This window comes from Schistocerca serialis, chromosome 5 (assembly GCF_023864345.2).
Source record: "Schistocerca serialis cubense isolate TAMUIC-IGC-003099 chromosome 5, iqSchSeri2.2, whole genome shotgun sequence".
In the NCBI taxonomy this organism is placed as follows: Eukaryota; Metazoa; Arthropoda; class Insecta; order Orthoptera; family Acrididae; genus Schistocerca; species Schistocerca serialis.
Window position 1 is genome coordinate 480,488,946 of NC_064642.1, and position 22,358 is coordinate 480,511,303.

Sequence of the window (22,358 nt, forward strand, 5' to 3'; positions counted from 1 at the left end):
GACAAGAAGAGAATAGAAGCTTTCGAAATGTGGTGCTACAGAAGAATGCTGAAGATAAGGTGGGTAGATCACGTAACTAATGGGGAGGTACTGAATAGGATTGGGGAGAAGAGAAGTTTGTGGCACAACTTGACTAGAAGAAGGGATCGGTTGGTAGGACATGTCCTGAGGCATCAAGGGATCACGAATTTAGCATTGGAGGGCAGCGTGGAGGGTAAAAATCGTAGAGGGAGACCAAGAGATGAATACACTAAGCAGATTCAGAAGGATGTAGGTTGCAGTAGGTACTGGGAGATGAAAAAGCTTGCACAGGATAGAGTAGCATGGAGAGCTGCATCAAACCAGTCTCAGGACTGAAGACCACAACAACAACAACATACGAGGGGGAGTTGGAAAATAAGTTTCCCTTGTCGACTGTGGGCAGAGTTGTGTGATATGGGCGGAAGACGACACGGCAGGTGAAGGCGTACGTGCAAGACACCGATATACCATTGGGTAGAGGTCTACCGCGATCAAGCAGATAGTGCTGTCGCAGTGTCTGCGCAAAGCGGAGGCCAGCCGCTCGGTCTTTTCCCGGAGCTACGGAGAGAAGGTGCGTTGGATTCGTAGTCAAAGGAGGAAGTTAGAGCTGTTATCCGCTATGAATGAGCACGTGGAGTATCAGGCACAGAAATTCATAACCAACGTGTTGAGGTGTATGGGTCAGGTGTGATGTTGAGGCAAATGGTGCGGAGACGGTGCCAGCAATTCAGTGATGGACGTCAGCAAGTGCAGGACACACCGAGACCTGGACGGACGCGAACGGCCACTACAGATGGAAATGTCAGGAAGGTGGACGACATGATTAAAGCGAACCGGCTTATCGCCATCGATGGAGTAGCGGCAGAACTTGGAATCGGACGTGAGCGAGCTCACAAAATCATCCACGACATTCTTCGATAGAGGAAGATGTCAGCACGATGGGTGCCCCGCCAACTGACCCCGACACACATGGAACAACGCATGGCGTTCAGCCTGGAACAGCTCGAGCGTGACCATGAATCTGGCAACGACCTTCTGTTTAGGATTGTGACGCGGGATGAAACGTGGGTCCACCATTACACGTCCGAATCGAAGGCCGCTTCCATGGAGTGGAAACATCCGTCATCATCTGTCCGAAAGAAGTCCAAAAGCAGTCCGTCTGCAGATAGAGTGCTACTCACCGTTTTCTGGGACACCAAAGGAGTTTTGCTGCTGGACTTTCTGGAGGATGCAACGATCAATGCTGTGCGGTGCTGTGCCACTCTGTCGAAATTGAAAGAGGTGATTCGGAAAAAGCGGCCTGGCCTTCTCAGATCTGGCGTTCTGCTGTTGGATGACAATGCGAGACCACACACGGCGATAGCAATGCAAAACCATATTGCAACTCTTGGTTGGGAGCGCCTACACCATCCGCCTTACAGTACGGATCTCGCACCAAGTGACTTCCACCCGTTCCTGCTTTGAAGAAGACTCTCGGCGGAAGGCGCTTTGGCAGCAATGCTGACGTCAAACAAGCCGTTCAACGCTTCTTCCGTATGCAACGCCCTGATTTTTTCCTGGAAGGATTTTTAAAGCTTATAAAGCGGTGTGGCAAATGTCTCTATGTACTTGGATATTATGTAGAAATATAAGGACATGTCTTATCTTTAAAGCGGTGTGGCAAATGTCTCTATGTACTTGGATATTATGTAGAAAAATAAGGACATGTCTTATCTTTAATGTCTCGTTCTCATATTTTTTTTTTTTTTTCCTTTCACACACAACTCTGCCCACAGTCGACAGGGAAAACTTATTTTCCAACTCCCCCTCGTATATTGCGCTTCATTATTCAATATCAGACAAATGTACTTGTACACTCAATATCAGTCAGATGTGTCTACGTATTCAATATCACCTGGATGCAGCTGAATATTCCATGATAATCAGACCAACTTTCAACAACTTAAAATAAGTTCAACATTAAACTATAGAACTTTGAACTTAAAACATAAATGGAAACTTTGACTGTTTCAGTACCTTCGTGAACGTAGGCGTGCACAATTTAACCAAAATTTTCTGCGAAATTGTGCCGTGGGCGAAACCCTCCCGAATGTTATTTTGTATTTTCCCGACTTTGTGCCCCTCTGGTGGAGTTGGTGGCGGTATAGCTCCTCTTTGCCAGAAAGAAACTTGTGGTATGAACGTGGTAAGCTAAGCGGCGCGTGCGAGGCAGCGAAGAGTTTTTTTGTTTGTATCGGAAAATGTCTTGTCTGGACATGGAGTGACAGAGCAGCCTCGTTGTTGTTCTTGACGACCGATTCTTAGGAAAGAACCACCTCTTTTCGACTGACGTGTTCGCTGATCGCACTGTTCCGGTGTTCGTAGACGTGTTGGCAGTGAACGGTATCTACGCTTTCGGATCCTGTATCCGTTGTCAGGAAGAGATTGTCGGTCAAAGCAAAGCTAGAAGGTCTGTACAGCCTTCACTATACTACCGCTGCACCCTGGCTACATTTATGGACGACTACTTGTTCACTCCATGCGAAGCTGAGTGGTTCCACTATTCAATAGCTGGTGATCAGTTTATCTGTTCATTTGGTGAAAGTTGTCATTCGCCGCGCGGTATTAGCCGAGCGGTCTACGGGCGCTGGGGTCATGGACTGTGCGGCTGATCCCGGCGGGCATGGGTGTGTGTGTTTGTCCTTAGGATAATTTAGGTTAAGTAGTGTCTAAGCTTATGGACTGATGACCTTAGCAGTTAAGTCCCATAAGATTTCACACACATTTGAATTTGAACAAAGTTGTCATTGAGCTTGCCCTCGTGGGCGTCACTTGTGTTGTGCATATGTGTGGGATCGGTGGTAACTGATTTATGTTTCAGGTTTCATCGTGTGAATTTAGTGATATGTATGATTTATCACCAAGAAGTGCAGGATTGAAGTGTGAAACAAAATATGTTTGCAAGCTTGCGGCACTGTAAACTCGCCGAGGTAGCCGTTAAAGAATTCTAATGCAGCAGATCAGTCTTTGAGTTAAATAATCAGCTTTTGTAACTGAACAATTCGCGTTTCCTTATTTGGCGTTCACCTGAAGGCGCTCAGCGTCTAGTTTTGAAATTGTCTGGTACTTCTGAACGGTACTTGAGTACATCTTAATTTGTGCCACGAGTAAAATTGGTGTGAGTAAAACTTGTGAGTATGGGGTCCGCTGTAATTCTTACTGTGAATTTAAAGTTCTGTTGCTGAATTGATTTTGGCTGAAGATTGTTTTGAAATTTGAATTGATGTCAATTTATCATTATAAATTTTTCAATTTATCATTACAAATTTTGTTTACGAGTTCACTATATGCATTTTTAAGATAGGTTTGGAAATTTAAATTTTAATGTCAAGTAGTTACCTAGTTTGAGCCGAATGTTTTAATTGATGTCGTTGTAATTATCTTTAGCTTAAATTTGACACCATTGTATCACCGCTATTTGCCATCAATACTGGATCAGGATTAATACTTAGTTAAGGGTTTATAATGACTACATAAAAAAAACGGAGTTGGGCAACAAATGTTAATGTAAATGTTGAGTAGGAATTTCTTGTTTCTAAATTTATTTTAAAAACATGTCTGAATTAATGTTATCCCGGCATATTACGACTTCGTAAACCTTTTAACAAACCACATATGGTTTGAGACAACTGCTGCAAGTATTTAGTTGAATGTAACCTGTAAGTCACATTTGACATACCTTTTTCTTGAAGTGCACAGACACAGGAAGTTCTCGTTGGTAACTCTTCGTTGCTTTATAAAGGCCAAAGATTTCGATGTAGGGCACTCGGCTCGCAATAGTCGAAAGGCGCCTTAAATCTGGCTGTGAAGATACGTATATCTTACTTTTGTATCCCTACGGAAGGCTAATTCAAGATTAGAAAAGAATCAGCACCTGATTATGAATGGGCGGACATGCGTTTGTTTTACGGTACCTCAAATGCTATTGGATTCAAACAAGACATTAAACAGAAAGTTTCGGCATCGAACTCTCTCGGGTAATTATTAGTTCTGTGATGAGACCGATCTGTTTGCAAAGCAAGTAAATAAACAATACTTATCAGAGATATTTGTTCTAGATATGCAGTGGACTGGTTTTCATTACTTAGCGATAAGTATTGTCCTCAATGGGCTTTAGAAACAAACAAGTGCTGTTCCTAAAAGGCGAAATTTGAAGCATTTCGTGATCTGTCTCAAGTGCTGTGAACCATGAACTGTAACCTATTCGTCAGTTGTCAAAGAAGTAATATTTTGTTCGAGGAACTGATCTGTTTTAGTGCTCTGCTTTCAAATTACAGGAATATTTTTGTTACTTATGTGTCCCTAAAGATGAAAGAGAAAACAGCTGTTATGCGATGTAAATCAGTCAGAACGTATTATGGGTTAAACCTTCGAATGCCATGGCAACCAGTTTAAGAATGTTTTCAAAGTGTCAACTCAGTGTATCGCTTATCATAAGATATTTTCAAAAACTGTCATGTGTTATTTTGTTCAGTAGCTGGTCATATGCACTATTTTATGCTTATGACTAACTATTATGTGTGTTACATCTGCGAAAACAGCCTGTTTGATCATTTTCTCATAAGCCCAGGTACGATGGTTGCGACTAAATTGCGTGACTACCACCTGTTGTTTATACTTCATCGCATTCTCAGTTTGCACGCTACTCTGTCTTCCGTCGCAGATCAAGTACTTCTCACACACAAGTTCTCACAAGTACTTCTCACACACAAGTTCTCATCTAATATCTTAAACTGTATTAATCAACAAAGCAGAAACACTTTCAAAGTCCTTCTCCGGTGTTGTGGCACTCTTCTGTAATGACGGAGTAAATGCTCACCTCTCATTTCAGCTAGTCCTTTCTCTCGTACGTTTTCAGCCACTCACCTCGTCATCTTGGTTATCTTTCCACCATTCTCCCACATCCCCCCCCCCCCCCCCCCGCGCCCTCTACTGCCTATCCCCTCACGTCCATTGCTGCCGCAGCAATCAGACTAAACCATCTAACTCTAAATTATCTGTATCCTGTTTCAAACCATTAATTTTTTTTTCCTTTGTAGCTATTATTGTTCATGGGAGTGCAGAATCTCACGGCGACAACATTGAATTAAATATTATCGGGCCTCGACCCACACCATGTAGCTACAATTCCACGATCTTTAGACCAAGGACTCCTCAAGAAAAATGAGAAAGGCATACCAGCAGCTCAGAAGCAGACATTTCGCTTGATAATGGCCGAGGAGTCATCGTGGAAAGCTCATGGTATTTTAACAACATGATGCGGCTGGAGGCCAGAGAACATTTTATTCATTATTGTTTTCACTATTTCCATCATCTTTTTCTAAGACTGCATTCTAAATATAGGACCTTTTGCGAAACGTATGCCGAATTAATATAATACGAAATCGAAGAATAGTAATACGTAATAAAGACCTCATTGGCGTTCACATGCCACAATATATACATTACCTCAGTGCAGTCGTGATTGTCAGGCTCTTATGAACATTTTAGGTTTGTTTATAAATGATTTAAAACCCTCAAACATTGGCTCAGGTGCCTTTTTTTATGTATGTGAACTGAGTATCTAAGTTCTCACAGACAGAAATTTAGGACTGTTGATAGTTACCTCGCTTTTAATTGTAAAAGGTGGTACTAATAATAACACTCAGCATGCGCGTTGATACATCATACTACAACAGTCGTTTACAATAGATTTAACATGGAGTTGGCTTCTTCGAGAGCCATGAGATAATGCGGTTCTTTTGTCCTTGTTTTCACAGGGTGTTTGGGATGGAAACATCGTGTAATACACTGCCAACCTACCGCCGGCCACCTCATAGCATGGCATCACCTCACTTAGCATTTGCTACTTACATAGTGTGTAAAGCTTTCAGGTTCCACCCTGATGCATTTACATCAAAATGAAGATTCCTTATGAAAAGCGTGGCTAATTAATGTAGACATCGTTAGTAGTTTATTTTTTTCATTATACTGAAGAAAGTACAATTTCAATGGTCGCGAGTGGCATGGCTATGGTGATTCTTGCAAACTTTGTTTGTGTTTGTGACGATACATGATCCAGGTCATTGACCTTTCTATCACCTCACCTCCCCTCCCCTCCCCCTACCATCCCCCTCCCCTCCTCCTACACTCTCCTTCCTCACCTCTCCACTCAATTTGTTGCACAAAACGGGTTGTGCAGAACAGGTTAGAATATTACACACATTATCAACTAAAGGTTGACGGCAAATGTTTTAAATAGACTTTAAACTCTAGCACAGTAAAACACAAGAATCTACACTGTCCAGTCACACTTATGAATAATCACCTTTTGTAGCGCAAAACGAGCAAGAAGAGGGTCAATGATGTTCTGGAAGGTACCAATAGGATGTGGAGCCATGCCGACTCCAGTGCTGAACCCAAATGCACTAGGTTTCTCGGCTGAGGATACATGGCGCGAACAGCCTGATAGAGGTAGTCTGGCAGATTCTCGATTGGGTTTAAATTCAGAGAGTTTGGAGCCCAGAGGAGCACGGTAAACTCATGAATGAGCAGTTTGATACAGTTCTGCTTAACGTGTGAGCCAGCGTGCATGGCTGCTGTCTGCGACGGCGTGCAACACTGCAACACAAGTTGTGATGCGCGCTCTGTCACGGTACGCCTTTCATTTGGCGATTTTGGTGATATATTGATATGAGCTGATCAAGCTCGTAACAACTGTTTATGTGTTGAAATGCCACACTTTTCCGCAGCATACCTCCCAGCGACAAAACGCCTGCTTCGTACTTGGGTTTCACTGCAACTTTGCTATCAAGTCAGTTCTGTCTCGAAGGTTACAAAACGATTACAGTCCTTTCTGTGCAGAACATTCCTACTCTTTACTGAACAAAACAGGCTGTATCAGGTTTTACTAACAGTTATAGGCCCAATTAGACCATCTTCAGATTTGTCACTGAAATACTGGACTGTCGCCACTACCAGCGTCAGTTGATGTGCCACGCGAAAGATAAGAGAAATATTGAGGTATTCACCCACGGCCTCTTTGAGAGCCCTGTAGTTTAACACCTAGTGTGGTCAATGAAATAATAGAAATTTTAAGCCGGCCGCGGTGACCGAGCGGTTCTAGGCGCTTCAGTCCGGAACCGGGCGACTGCTACGGTCGCAGTTTCGAATCCTGCCTCGGGCATGGATGTGTCTGATGTCCTTAGGTTAGTTAGGTTTAAGTAGTTCTAAGTTCTAGGGGACTGATGACCTCAGATGTTAAGTCCCATAGTGCTCTGAGCCATTTGAACCATTTTTGAACAATTTTAAATGAAGATTCTTACTTTCCATTACCCAATCTACTTTTAAAAAAGCAGTTACAGAAAGTTGAAATTCATTTATATTTCAAAACAGAACCCTGTCTAGCCAATCTGTTGATGGTAATCAGTCTATCGGCAGTACGTTCTGCAGGACGTTTCACGATGTTTTGATGATTTGAAATTTGAATAACACAAAAATTAATTGCGAAACGTTAAGTTAAGCATTTTTCACAAGATACAACATTTATTCAAGTTTACTTATGACATACTACATCTGAAAAATGATGAGCACTAGCGGCAACACAATACTCGAGGCGCTTCACCAAGTTTATTAACATATCTTTCGTAACTACTGGAGGAATTCTGGTAATTTCATCTTGAATTCGATCTTTTAACAGTTGCAAGCTTCTAGGCTGGTCGGAGTTCACTCTCGCTTTCAAAAATCCAGTAGGTAATAGTCTAGCACGGAGTTCGGATGCTTTGCCGAGGGCTAGCTCACTTTCGATTCGATGCGCTGGCAGTTGCACGGAAGTTTCTTAACAAGTTTACTATTGTTCCACAAGCAGGAACTGGACGTCGCGGCTGGTTCTTGAAATAGTTTCGAAAGCCACGTTGCACACGCAGGACACATTCGCCGTAGCGAAAATAGTACTCCTTGAACGCACGATGTTGCTTAGAGCAGTACGACATGGTTACTGACCTGTATATGGGATGAAACTTGACACTCCACACTATTAATAGACGGTGCTATCGTCGCTGTATCTTGTTTTAGCGCGCGTTATTAAAATTTGATACTGTCAGAACATTGTGAAACAATCTGTACCTGCTCTAAAGTACAGATTCAAGCGGATTTATGCGGTCACTACGAGATTTACGAGACATAAGACGCTTTGAAATGGGAAAAACTGAGTGCTGTCCCTCTGCACAACCGGAAACCGTTACACACGAGTCCTGCTCTGGATTCCGCTATCATGATGCACTGCTTCTCGTAGGGACTGTTCAGTCAAACAATGAAAGTGAGAGAAAAAGATGCCTTCGCTTTGTTCATAAGTGTAAACGAAATATAAATCGTTTACATATTTAAAATTTGGCATCCCATCAAAATGAATGCACCTACCCTGCCCTATACACTTAAAATGGGGAGATTCATTGTAGGATTTCATTCCAAAGGAAGGTATGAGCTGCTTGACAAAATGATGAAAATAAAGAGAGACGAGGCATCTCCTCTGTAAGACCTGTACCTTATATGAGAAAGTTGTAGAGACATCTGCACGTTCACTATGCATCTTTTATAAAACTACTCGGACAATGTTAGCAATATGTACCTATCATCTACAATGTGCTTCTTACCTGCTTCTTACATGTGGTGGACTGCTGCTCTAAGATGTCCCATATAGCAAGCTGTAGAAAATCATACTATAAGCCAGTCGCCATTCCTAGACTAAATACAATAGTCCAAGATTACTAGATAAGTAGATTTTTGTGATTGTTTTGTAATATACCCCTCAGCATATCATTCTCACATGAATTACCCTTTAAGTCTGTTTCACTCTTCACAAATTCTCTTCCTGTCTCTTTAAGTCTTCCTACTGCATTCTTCCAGTTGATCTGTTTTCTAAATTTAATTATAGAAGTATTACCTTTTTCTTTAAATTTGTTGGCAGTGGATTTTGTAATGATTTTTTGCTTTTTTTTTAAATACTCCAATTCCCAATTCATATTGTTCATTTCCACTCCCTATATGATACATTCAAAGTCACTATTACACAATGATTTATTGTTAATCTCACGTATTTCATTCAAATGTCTTGTCGTTGGTAATCACGTTCCCCTACCACAAGGGTACTTTTGCACAAACAATGCACGTAAGTCTTAATTATTATCATGGACAACGTTGAAAGATTGTAACTCATTTAAATTTATGTCATTCTGTAGTGATATTCAACACATTAAATGTTTCTTTAGTTGTTTGTATAATTTCCTGTATATTGATCTCCCATGCGGTTGTGACGGTCACTCTGACGCTACAAATCCTGTGACATCGCCTGTAATGGACACAGTTGCTGACATCTGTGTATACTGTCCACGTGCCTATCTGCGAGGCTTAGTTGCCGCCCATCTGAGTACGCGGAATGAAATTTGCAAAGATTTTATACCCTGGTATGTACATGTCCCAAGTTTACTATCCTTGCCAGGTGCGCGGGAAAATTGCGCCGTAGTGTCACACGTTCATTCATCGGCCACCAAAGTTCACAACTTTGCATTTTCCTGTACCACTACTAGTCGTTTCCTCTCCTGTCCCATTCACAAACAGAACGAGTGAGAAACGACGGTATATTTACCTCCGTAACAGCTCTCATCTCTCTTATCTTCGTAGATCATAAGTGAAATGTACGTTGGGGACAGTAGAATCGTTTTGCAGTCAGCTTCAAATGCTGTTTCTCTAAGTTTTCTGAAAAGTCTTTTCGCGAAAATGTCGTCTTCGCACCAGGGATTCCCATTTGAGTTCAGGGACGAATCTCCCCATACTCGTATGTTGAGCTGACCTTCCGGTAACAAATCTATCACCAATCTTCTGAATTGCTTCCATGTCTTCCTTTAATCCGGCAATACTCAAGAATGAGTCACAACGGTGGTCTATACCCTGTCTCCTTTATAGAACTTTCTAAAACTGTCCCAGTGAACCGAAATCGACCTTTTTCCTTACCTACTGTCGCCCTTACGAACTCACTCTATTTCAAATCGCTTTGCTATGCCCAGATATTTAATCGACGTAACTATGTGAAGCAACACACGGTTGACACTGTACTGTTATGATACACATTCCCCCACATCAATTTTCGATATTACTTATGATACACGTTAGATACTAATGGTCCCAGAGTGGAACACTGTGACACCTCACAACTTTGTATCAGTTCGTGTCGGAATCAAATCTGTTTCCTATTTGTTTACATTTTTGAGGATCCTATATATCGTCACATGTCAAGATGTTTGTCATTATGTATAACATTCTAGAGTGAACTCATCAGTTTGCTTCATCGCAGAAGCTATGTTGCAGCCACCTCTGGTTTAACCAAGGCAGAATTCCAAAATGCCGGCCGGTGTGGCCGAGCGCTTCTAGGCGCTACAGTCTGGAACCGCGCTACCGCTACGGTCGCAGGTTCGAATCCTGCCTCGGGCATGGATGTGTGTGATGTCTTTAGGTTAGTTAGGTTGAACTAGTTCTAAGTTCTAGGGGACTGATGACCTCAGAAGTTAAGTCCCATAGTGCACAGAGCCATTTTTGAATTCCAAAATGATCGTTGCCCGCTGATAGTTTTGAATAATGGATAATTGTTTTTGCTGGGCGCGAGCACTTAGCGAGGCTGTCAAGGAGAGTAGAGTCTGCGGGTCCGAAGCTAGCGGTTGGCTTGAAACGATAAGTGGGCCGGCACCGTTCGAACGAAAGTGCTGACTGTTTGGAACATGATTACCAAAAATGTTCAAACGTGTGTGAAATCTTATGGGACTTAACTGCTAAGGTCATCAGTCCCTAAGCTTACACACTACTTAACCTAAATTATCCTAAGGACAAACACACACACCCATGCCCGAGGGAGTACTCGAACCTCCGCCGGGATCATGAACATGATTACCCACGCCTTGTTTGTTCACGTCAGAGTTTCAGTGTGAAAAGATGGATGTCATACAGTGGCGTGTGGAATATTGCTAAACTATGGATTTTTAAAAGCGTTTCCTATGAGTATAAGTAGTGTCTTCAGGAATAAACCGTTAAGTACGTGATCTGCTAACAACAACTAGAGACCGTCGTTATTCGCTTCCTTAAATTATCAGTCACTGGAATATGTGTCTTTAAATTAACGGAGTTGAGAGAGATAACAGCATCGTCGTAATATAGCACGCGTTCAGTAGTCGTGCTGTTCATTGAAGAGCAAGCTTCTGTTTTCTAATTTTAAATATGAAATGAATCATTCTTCAGTTTTTTTCTCTCCGTAACAACTACGAAGATTTTAAACTTTTTTTTTTTTTTTTGTAATTTTCTCTTCGGCAGCTCAAGACTGTTTGAAGCCTGACTGTACCAATACAACACACACAAAACCATTTCTTAACGCTGCCAGAGCTACGGCGTGGGAAGCTGGTGACGTCAGAGGGCGCCGTCGGGAACACTTGCGGCAGCGTCTTGCGCCCCCTCCCACACAGCGCAGCCGGCGCCGCCATGCATCACGGCCGCGGCGCTCCACCCCAGCCTGAAATATGCGCGCGTCCTCGGCTCTCGCGATCCGACGGCGACGGTGACGGCGCCTACACCTGTTACAGCCGCCCACATTAATCACGTCTCAAAAGCCACTCCGAGCGGAGAAAACTGTTTTCGCCGTCCGCGTAACACTTCCTCCTCTCTGGCTTCACTTTTTGTTTGCTCGTCCATCAAAAGACCACGAGTCCGACACAGCGCATAACATATATTCAATCGTGCTCTTAAATTCTCCTCATTTTTACCAATTTGTTATTACATTCTTATAATGTCCGTGTGCAAGGAGAAACTAAAGTTTAGCCTTCTTTTTCTTTTAGAGGGGATCGTCCATCCGGTTTGTCTCTCAAATTTCAGTCTCTCCACTTACAGTGAATGACCCTCAATTATTTGTTCCACACAGCGTATTCCAGGAGGAATAGTCCTCTCCCTCTCCCCCCCCCCCCCCTCCTCCCTCTTTCCGGTGCTTTCGGTAATATTTTTTCTCGTTCCATTAGTTCATAGGTTCCAGTTTCATTGCCGCGTTTTAATATGTGACTATCGCTTTTTGGAAAATTTCCGAATAGGAAGGATTGGGACGAGATTGTAAAAATGTTTTGACCACTATAATGTAAGTATTCAGTCTTGCAGACACTTTTTATCACTGTGATATGGTCTTTGCGTAATATCATTTACGGCTTCTTTCTTTTTTTAAATTTAGATTTGCACCTGGTGATGTGCATGAAACAGTCAGTATTAAGGGGGGTAGGACGTCAAACGAGCCGATTTGCAGCAGGAGAGGAACCACAGGACATTTTAATTTCTACTGTCTATACTTTTACAAATAAATTCATAAAACTTTGTCAGCATGACAAAGAAGGATTGAGGACTCACATTCATAGCAGTGGAAGTTCAAAAACGTGGCAAAATACCTTTTTTTTACATGTGAAATTTCATCATTTTTTCACTTACTACTGGCTGCATTTGTTTCTGTAAGTACACTTTTCTTCCTAAGTAAGAGAGATTCTTCGATGAATTTTGCACAGCATACAAGCAGTACTTACAGGTGTATAAAACTCTAGAATTTTCCAAATCTATTAAAAACTGTGGTAAAAATTGAGATAATTAACTATAAAATTTTAGTTTTTTCTGAACAAGAAGTTTAAAATGTAACAGTTCGTTCATTTTATGATAAATTAAATAAACTCTAGAGTTTCATACACATGTAACTATAGTTTGTATGCTGTGCAAAATTCATCGAAGAATCTCTCTTACTTAGGAAGAAAAGTGTACCTATAGCAACAAATTCAGTCAGTAGTAAGTGAAAAAAAGATGAAATTTCACATGTAAAAAATGTATTTTGTTATGTTTTTGGGTTTCCACTGCTGTGAGTATGAATTCTGAATCCTTCCTGATCATGCTTTCAAAGTTTTATGAATTTATTTGTAAAAGTATAGACAGTGGAAATTAAAATGTCCTGTGGTGCCTCTCCTGTTCCAAGTCGGGCCGTTTGACGTCCTACCCCCCTTAAGCAATATGACAGAAACGCTTATTTGAAACAAAAAACTTCTGATAGACGTATGTTCCTGTTCCGAGTAGTTTCCGAAATAGAACACATTTCAAGTACATTGTTATTTTCAGACCTAACTGGATAACGCACAACTGGTTTGAATCGTAGTTAACAAACAGAATGCGGACGTCGTATTCAGTAATTCAGACAATGTTGGAAAGATAGAACTTTTTAGTGACTGAGAGCAAATCACAAAGGGAGACCCACAGACCACGTTCAGCTCCCGCGAAACAGCCAGGCAGCCAGTCAGAAAGATGTCAAATTCCGCACATCGCGCTGGGCCAGCAGAAGGCAGTGATATCGCCAGCCTAGAAACGATTAACTCCACCATAGCCGCCCCCGCTGCTGCCGGCCAGACCGCCGCCCACCCCTGCTGTGCAACCAACACGTCTCGAGCGCGGGCACCGGACACTCAATAGCTCGGCGCGTCTCGACTGTGTCATCGATTCGATGATTGTAGCTAGGAACACTAACTTTTTCATTGCCCGTGCTTAGCGTTCAGGATAAATGTGCTCCATAGTGGCTTTTCGGAACTTTAACTTTCGTTCTACAAAAAAAATGGTTCAAATGGCTCTGAGTGCTATGGCACTTAACTTCTGAGGTCATCAGTCCCCTATAACTTAGAGCTACTTAAACCTAACTAACCTAAGGACATCACACACATCCATGCCCGAGGCAGGATTTGAACCTGCGACCGAAGCGGTTCCAGATTGTAGCGCGTAGAACCGCTTGGCCACTCCGGCCGGCTTTTGTTCTACAAGTTATATGGCACAGGGAGGGACTTGATTGTTTGTTTTCCAGTTACTGACGTTAGGCAAGATGCTGTTTTTTACTACAGTGTCCAAGAATAACTCTTCTCCATAGCAAATTTCCTGAGGAAGTATTTAATTTCTATGGCGTCAACTGATTAATTTTGAAATACACTTTAAGTTTTTTGTGTTGTTGTTAATAGTTAGGTGTATGTGTGTTTATGATGACCACGATACGGAAATTAGTGTGAAATTTGCCTCACAACTTCGTGTGATCCACCACGTTCCACATTATGTATGTATGTATTAAACAGGGGATCTACAGACGACGGAGATGCTTCGTCCCGCCGTAGCCCTCAGTGGTTCACAACGCCACAACAGGCCACAGCATTCCACCCACTCCACCACCGCCCCACACCGAACCCAGTGTTATTGCGAGGTTCGGTCCCCAGTGGAACCTCCGGGAACATCTCATACCAGACGAGTATAACCCAAATGTTTGCATGGTAGAGTAATTATGGTGTACGCGTACGTGCAACCGGGTTTGCGCAGCAATCGCCGACTCAGTGTAACTGAGGCGGAATTAAGGGAACTAGCCCGTATTCGGCGAAGTAGATGGAAAACCTCCTTAAAAACTATCCACAGGTTGGCCGGCACACCGGACCTAGACACTAATCCTCCGGCCGGCCGTGGTGGCCGAGGGTTCTAGCCGCTACAGTCTGGAACCGCGCGACCGCTACGGTCGCAGGTTCTATTCCTGTCTCAGGCATGGATGTGTGTGATGTCCTTAGGTTAGTTAGGGTTGTTGTTGTTGTTGTTGTCTTCAGTCCTGAGACTGGTTTGATGCACCTCTCCATGCTACTCTATCCTGTGCAAGCTTCTTCATCTCCCAATACTTACTGCAGCCTACATCCTTCTGAATCTGCTTAGTGTATTCATCTCTTGGTCTCCCTCTATGATTTTTACCCTCCACGCTGCCCTCCAAGGCTAAATTTGTGATCCCTTGATGCCTCAGAACACGTCCTACCAACCGGTCCCTCCTTCTTGTCAAGTTGTGCCACAAACTCCTCTTCTCCCCAATTCTATTCAATACCTCCTCATTAGTTATGTCAGCTACCCATCTAATCTTCAGCATTCTTCTGTAGCGCCACATTTCGAAAACCTCTATTCTCTTCTTGTCCAAACTATTTATCGTCCACGTTTCACTTCCATACATAGCTACACTCCATACAAATACTTTCAGAAACGACTTCCTGACACTTCAATCTATACTCGATGTTAACAAAATTTCTCTTCTTCAGAAACGCTTTCCTTGCCATTGCCAGTCTGCTCTTTATATCATCTCTACTTCGACCATCATCAGTTATTTTGCTCCCCAAATAGCAAAACTCCTTTACTACTTTAAGTGTCTCACTTCCTAATCTAATTCCCTCAGCATCACCCGACTTAATTCGACTACATTCCATTATCCTAGTTTTGCTTTTGTTGATGTTCATCTTATATTCTCCTTTCAAGACACTGTCCATTCCGTTCAACTGCTCTTCTAAGTCCTTTGCTGTCTCTGACAGAATTACAATGTCATCGGCGAACCTCAACGTTTCTATTTCTTCTCCATCGACTTTAATACCTACTCCGAATTTTTCTTTTGTTTTCTTTACTGCTTCCTCAATATACAGATTGAATAACATCGGGGACAGGCTACAAAACTGTCTCACTCCCTTCCCAACCGCTAATTTCCTTTCATGCCCCTGCCATCAGATTTCTGTAAAAATTGTAAATAGCCCTTCGCTCCCTGTATTTTACCCCTGCCACCTTCAGAATTTGAAAGAGAGTATTCCAGTCAACATTTTCAAAAGCTTTCTCTAAGTCTACAAATGCTAGAAATGTAGGTTTGCCTTTCCTTAATCTATTTTCTAAGATAAGTCGTAGGGTCAGTATTGCCTCACGTGTTCCAACATTTCTGCGGAATCCAAACTGATCTTCGCCGAGGTTGGATTCTACCAGTTTTTCCATTCGCCTGTAAAGAATTCGCGTTAGTATTTTGCAGCTTTGACTTATTAAACTGATAGTTCGGTAATTTTCACATCTGTCAACACCTGCTTTCTTTGGGATTGGAATTATTCTATTCTTCTTGAAGTCTGAGGGTATTTAGCCTGTCTCATACATCTTGCTCACCAGATGGTAGAGTTTTGTCAGGACTGGATCTCCCAAGGCCGTCAGTAGTTCCAACGGAATGTTGTCTACTCCTGGGGCCTTGTTTCGACTCAGGTCTTTCAGTGCTCTGTCAGACTCTTCACGTAGTATCATATCTCCCATTTCATCTTCATCTACATCCTCTTCCATCTCCATAATATTGTCCTCAAGTACATCGCCCTTGTATAGACCCTTTATATACTCCTTCCACCTTTCTGCTTTCCCGTTTTTGCTTAGAACTGGGTTTCCATCTGAGCTCTTGATATTCATACAAATGGCTCTCTTTTCTCCAAAGGTCTCTTTAATTTTCCTGTAGGCAGTATCCATCTTACCCCTAATGAGATAAGCCTCTACATCCTTACATTTGTCCTCTAACCATCCCTGCTTAGCCATTTTGTACTTCCTGTCGATCTCCTTTTTGCCTGCTTCATTTACTGCATTTGTATATATTCTCCTTTCATCAATTAAATTCAATATTTCTTCTGTTACCCAAGGATTTCTACTAGCCCTCGTCTTTTTACCTACTTGATCCTCTGCCACCTTCACTACTTCATCCCTCAGAGCTACCCATTCTTCTTCTACTGTATTTCTTTCCTCCATTCCTGTCAATTGTTCCCTTATGCTCTCCCTGAAACTCTGTACAACCTCTGGTTTAGTCAGTTTATCCAGGTCCCATCTCCTTAAATTCCCACCTTTTTGCAGTTTCTTCAGTTTTAATCTGCAGTTCATAACCAATAGATTGTGGTCAGAGTCCACATCTGCCCCTGGAAATGTCTTACAATTTAAAACCTGGTTCCTAAATCTCTGTCTTACCGTTATATAATCTATCTGATACCTTCTGGTATCTCCAGGATTCTTCCATGTATACAACCTCCTTTTATGATTCTTGAACCAAGTGTTAGCTATGATTAAGTTATGCTCTGTGCAAAATTCTACCAGGCGGCTTCCTCTTTCATTTCTCTCCCCCAATCCATATTCACCCACTATGTTTCCTTCTCTCCCTTTTTCTACTCTCGAATTCCAGTCACCCATGACTATTAAATTTTCGTCTCCCTTCACTACCTGAATAATTTCTTTTATCTCATCACACATTTCATCAATTTCTTCATCATCTGCAGAGCTAGTTGGCATATAAACTTGTACTACTGTAGTAGGCATGGCCTTCGTGTCTATCTTGGCCACAATAATGCGTTCACTATGATGTTTGTAGTAGCTTACCCGCACTCCTATTTTTTTATTCATTATTAAACCTACTTCTGCATTACCCCTATTTGATTTTGTATTTATAACCTTGTATTCACCTGACCAAAAGTCTTGTTCCTCCTGCCACCGAACTTCACTAATTCCCACTGTATCTAACTTCAACCTATCCATTTCCCTTTTTAAATTTTCTAACCTACCTGCCCGATTAAGGGATCTGACATTCCACGCTACGATCCGAAGAATGCGAGTTTTCTTTCTCCTGATAACGACGTCCTCTTGAGTAGTCCCCGCCCGGAGATCCGAATGGGGGACTAGTTTACCTCCGGAATATTTTATCCAAGAGGACGCCATCATCATTTAACCATACAGTAAAGCTGCATGCCCTCGGGAAAAATTACGGCTGTAGTTTCCCCTTTCTTTCAGCCGTTCGCAGTACCAGCACAGCACGGCCGTTTTGGTTAGTGTTGCAAGGCCAAATCATTCAATCATCCAGACTGTTGCCCCTGCAACTACTGAAAAGACTGCTGCCGCTCTTCAGGAACCACACGTTTGTCTGGCCTCTCAACAGATACCCCTCCGTTGTGGTTGCACCTATGGTACGGCCATCTGTATCGCTGAGGCATGCAAGCCTCCCCACCAACGGCGAGGTCCATGGTTCATGGGGGTTTAGGTTTAAGTAGTTCTAAGTTGTAGGGGACTGATGACCTCAGAAGTTAAGTCCAATAGTGCTCAGAGCCATTTGAACTAATCCTCCGGGCGGATTCGTGCCGCGGACCGGCACGCCTTTCCACTCGGGAAGCAACACTTTAAGACTGCGCGGCTAGCCGGGCGGGCACCACATTCCATTACCTGTGTATCAGGATGACAGCCTTCGAGTTCAAGGGCCCACACGATGAGATAGAGTTATGTTGCACTTTTGTTTAGTTAAAAGTTTGATAGAAAATGAAACAAGCAAATAATTTTTTTAGTATTTGCTATGGAATTATTAGTGTTGCACGCAATGTTACCAGGTGTTAATCTCTATGACCTCTTAACAGTGTCAAAAGTAAATGTAACTAGTCATTCTACAAAAGAGGAAACTCTCAATTAAGTCGACGATGAGGAATAAATCGACAAAAGAATAAACGCGATTTATTGTAACAAACTCTATACGGTCGATAGAAAGGAGATCAGGTTTCTCCAAGTAGCCCCGAAAAGACTCCAAGTACGAATCGAAAACTGTGATGTTTGATATTTCCAAATAATTCACCACTTTGTTTTTCTCCCTTGATAGAATGTCATTTGCACTGAGGTGAACAAGGAATTCATACTTGGAAACTTTGCGTTCTTTATAAAAGTAATTAATTTACCGAAAAGTTTACAGTGAACACAAATAATTACATGTCGTATCCCTCTTGGGGAATGTAACAGCAGAGAAATCACAGCTCCACTCTGAGCTTTTTCGGATCGACCTCTTCCTCCGTTTTGTTCTCAGCCTTTTTAAGCCTCTCTTCCTCCTCCTCTCGCTCCCTCCACGCTTTCTGCTGCTTCTCTTTCTCCGCCTTTTCCGCTTCGTCTTCTTCTCTCCTGATGTCACCCAAGATACTCTCCCAAAACTGCATCCGCTCAGGATACAATCCGCCATCTACTACTACCATTTTCTCAGTCAGATGCATGTATGAGAAATTGTTGTACAGGGCGTCGATCCACATAATGTCTTCCAGTTCTTCAAACTCCTCGTATGTTGGATCACTGTAACAACCAAACCATGAATGTAAACAAAGCGATTCAGATGCTTCTTAGTTACAGCGTAGGCTGGTATAGTAGCTGGCCTCTGGTAATCACGAAGCTTAAAATAAACTAAGATTTGACGACGGTGGGCATCAACCGCTCGCTGTAGCTGCTTCGAAATAATTACTGGTAATGAGATCAAAAGCATACATTCTTTTTTTTTTCAATAACTATAATAATGACGATACATGTAACCTCCAGAAAAACTGAAAGACCAAGTGACGCCTGAAATTCATGATCGAGCAGTTGAAAAGATACGGTAAGTCTAAATTTAGATGACTTGGCTCAAAATAGCAAACGAGCTTGGTACCGTAATGGTTAGCATATTGGAATCGCATTCGGGAGGTTCATGGTTCAAGTCCCCGTCCGGCCATCCAGGGAGTGTTCCTTCCTCATTCTTACGTAATTCGAGCTTGTGCTTCGTCTCTAGTGTCCTCATTGAGCACAAATCTTCCTTTTCCTTACAAACAGCATGCTGGAGATTTTTCATGAATTCTCAGGAAAGGCAAGGATTAATTATATGATGATCTTCGTATCAAAATATAGTGATACAAATGAAAAATGCTCCTGTCGTAGAACAACAAAAGGCGAACATCTCCTGGCAGAGAGGGGTGTGAAAGAAGGGAACAAGTTCATCGATTTATCTGACAGGTTCAGAGACATTTAAATCAAAACATCTTGACAATACGATGTGCTTCGTCAAGTAAAGTAACACGATTCATGATGTCGTCCTACCAGGACTCCCAGAAATTTTATACCACCAGAAAAACTTTTTTGTGATTACATCTATGTTCATCTACCATATGATCTCGTATACTGTTTACTGTGGTGACTCTTCTAGATTAGCGCACAGAATCAGGGACTTTAGAGTATAAATTGCAAGAAGCAGGTGTGTAAGCATCTTGCTGTTAGGTGACCTCGCTACGCCGGACAATAGGGTTAATGTGTAAATAAGCGCGTATATGTCATGCTGTATTTGATGTAAATGTCTTTGAAGCTGCCCGATAAGTTTGTAAAGCTACTTCGCTTCTTTCACATCCCTGACTCTGACCAGAACATACTCACCTTTCTTGTGCTATGATAGGAGCATTTTTCATCCTGGTTCCCACCCTTATTTTGACTTTAGATCGCCATTGCTTGGCAACCGATGTAGACTCGGATGACGACTGAGCATTTTGAACCTTGTTGCTTACATCGTGGCAATGGATAAATCTTTCACAAAGCAACAGGAAAATAATTAATTACATGTATCTTACTACCTTCTTGCGAAATTTTAGCCGATTCGCACAAGTCTGAAACAGATGTACCGCGCATAAACAGACTCACGAAAACCCGCGTGATTTGCACGTAAAATCCGAATGAAGCTAGATTTCTGAAAGCAAGTTTTCGATTTTATTGTAGGAATACGTTTTTTTACTTATTATTTTTTATTTACTTTTTCATTTATCTCAATCACTTTAAACCGTTTCCGTGCATTCATTTCTAATATGAATAAATTTTACGTGCTACATTTAGCTCGACTTTAAGCCATCGCATCTCGACAACGGATAAAGATTGACGGATAATAAAAAAATCTTTGGAGTTTATCCATTTATTCACCTTAGTGCAATGTCTTAATCGATTCCTACAAGTTTAAAGAATAGAAGTGGCCAGAAAAACAATTTTTTGCCCGTATTTGCACGTAAAATTCCAACGGTCCACATACAAATGGTGCCATTAGCCAAGCATTAATTTCAGCCCAATTAGCATCTCTTTCAAGAGTAAGAAAACGAGAAACACAATTTTCCTGGACGCCAGCTCCTATTCGTCGTTCAGACCTCGCTTAACACAGTAATATAGCTACAATAGACAAGTGTTCAAATGGCTTTACAAATGGCAGCTGATCCGGGCTAAACTAAAACTTTTCACCTCATGCTCCCACCTCCAATGGAAACCGAGCACTAAGATCCCCCCAAATCGCGATTATGAGCACGGCCTTCTGAAATACATTTGTTACAGCGCTTCCGCAATGTAACGACAAAAGAGTATGGTTCAAATGACTCTGAGTACTATGGGACTTAACATCTGAGGTCATCAGTCCCCTAGAACTTAGAACTACTTAAACCTAACTAACCTAAGCACATCCATCACACACATCTATGCCCGAGGCAGGAATCGAACCTGCGACCGTAGCTGTCGCGCGGTTCCAGACTGAAGCGCCTAGAACCGCACGGCCACACCGGCCAAAAGAGTATCTGTGTTCTGTCCGTGTTCATTCAGAATTTTGACTGTACGTTTTACGATTAACATTCATCTTCAAAAAAATGGAAGCTTGAGTATTCTATGACATTTCGCGAATGCAGCCGGATGATGTCGACATCTGGCAACGATATTTCGCCTGACAACCATTAAGCCATCTTCATTACAATGTTTAATACAATCACCTGACGATGCCTGAATGGTTGTCAACCGAAATATCGTGCCAAATGTCGATGTCATCCGGCTGCAATCTCGAAATCTCATAGAATAATGTGTCAGGAATGCATTACTCAATCACTTAACTATTAATCCTTCCATCAGATATTGCACAAGGTAGTAATAATACAGCGGTATAGTTCCCGCAAAGGCGCAGCGCGTAAAACAATGAATCAGTATTAAAACATTTTGAAAGACAGGAAGGAAAAAGTACGTCGCAGTCAGCGCACAACATACGCACATGCGTCGGTCAACCTACTGGTGTCAAATACACAACGACTTGTGCTGTAATGTGAGAGTAGAACGACTAGGTTTCTCCTTAGTGCGTTGCAGAGAGAATTCTAGAGGGAGGATAATGATAATACGTCGGTGAAATCTTTTCTACATCACTTCAGGAGCTCGTTGTTCGTACATCTTGCTTCTCGATTTGTGAAGAGTGACGTAAAAGACCGAATTAATTAGGCAGATTTGTAACTCTCTCTAGCCGTCCGGACACTAAATTATGTTTAATAGTGAGATAAGAAATAGTAACAAAATGCTCCTCGAAAACATGCTTCGAACGGTACTCGTGTACACCTATGAGGAATGAATCAGAGAACTGTTCTGGAGATCGAATGCTCCTATCGCCGCGGAAAATGGAATGTTATGTTATGTTATGTTATGTTAACTGGGGATCTGGGAACGACGGAGAGGATCCGTCCCCGCCGCAGCCGCAGTAGTCCACAACCCCACGACGGCTACCGCAGTCCACTTCACCCCTCCGCCGCCCCACACCGAACCCAGGGTTATTGTGCGGTTCGGCCCCCGGTGGAACCGCCAGGGAACGTCGCACACCAGACGAATGTAAC

At 42.3% G+C, this 22,358-nt stretch overlaps 1 protein-coding gene across 1 annotated transcript in view; it reads right to left on the minus strand.

Moving 5' to 3' along the window:
* Positions 1 to 11,487: 11,487 nt before the first annotated feature.
* Positions 11,488 to 22,358, minus strand: part of LOC126482011 (venom carboxylesterase-6-like) — a 149,029-nt gene continuing 138,158 nt past the window's right edge. The window contains exon 9 of the mRNA XM_050105979.1: positions 11,488 to 11,651. Within this exon, the coding sequence (XP_049961936.1) occupies positions 11,488 to 11,651 (164 nt within the window). The remainder of the gene's footprint in view (positions 11,652 to 22,358) is intronic.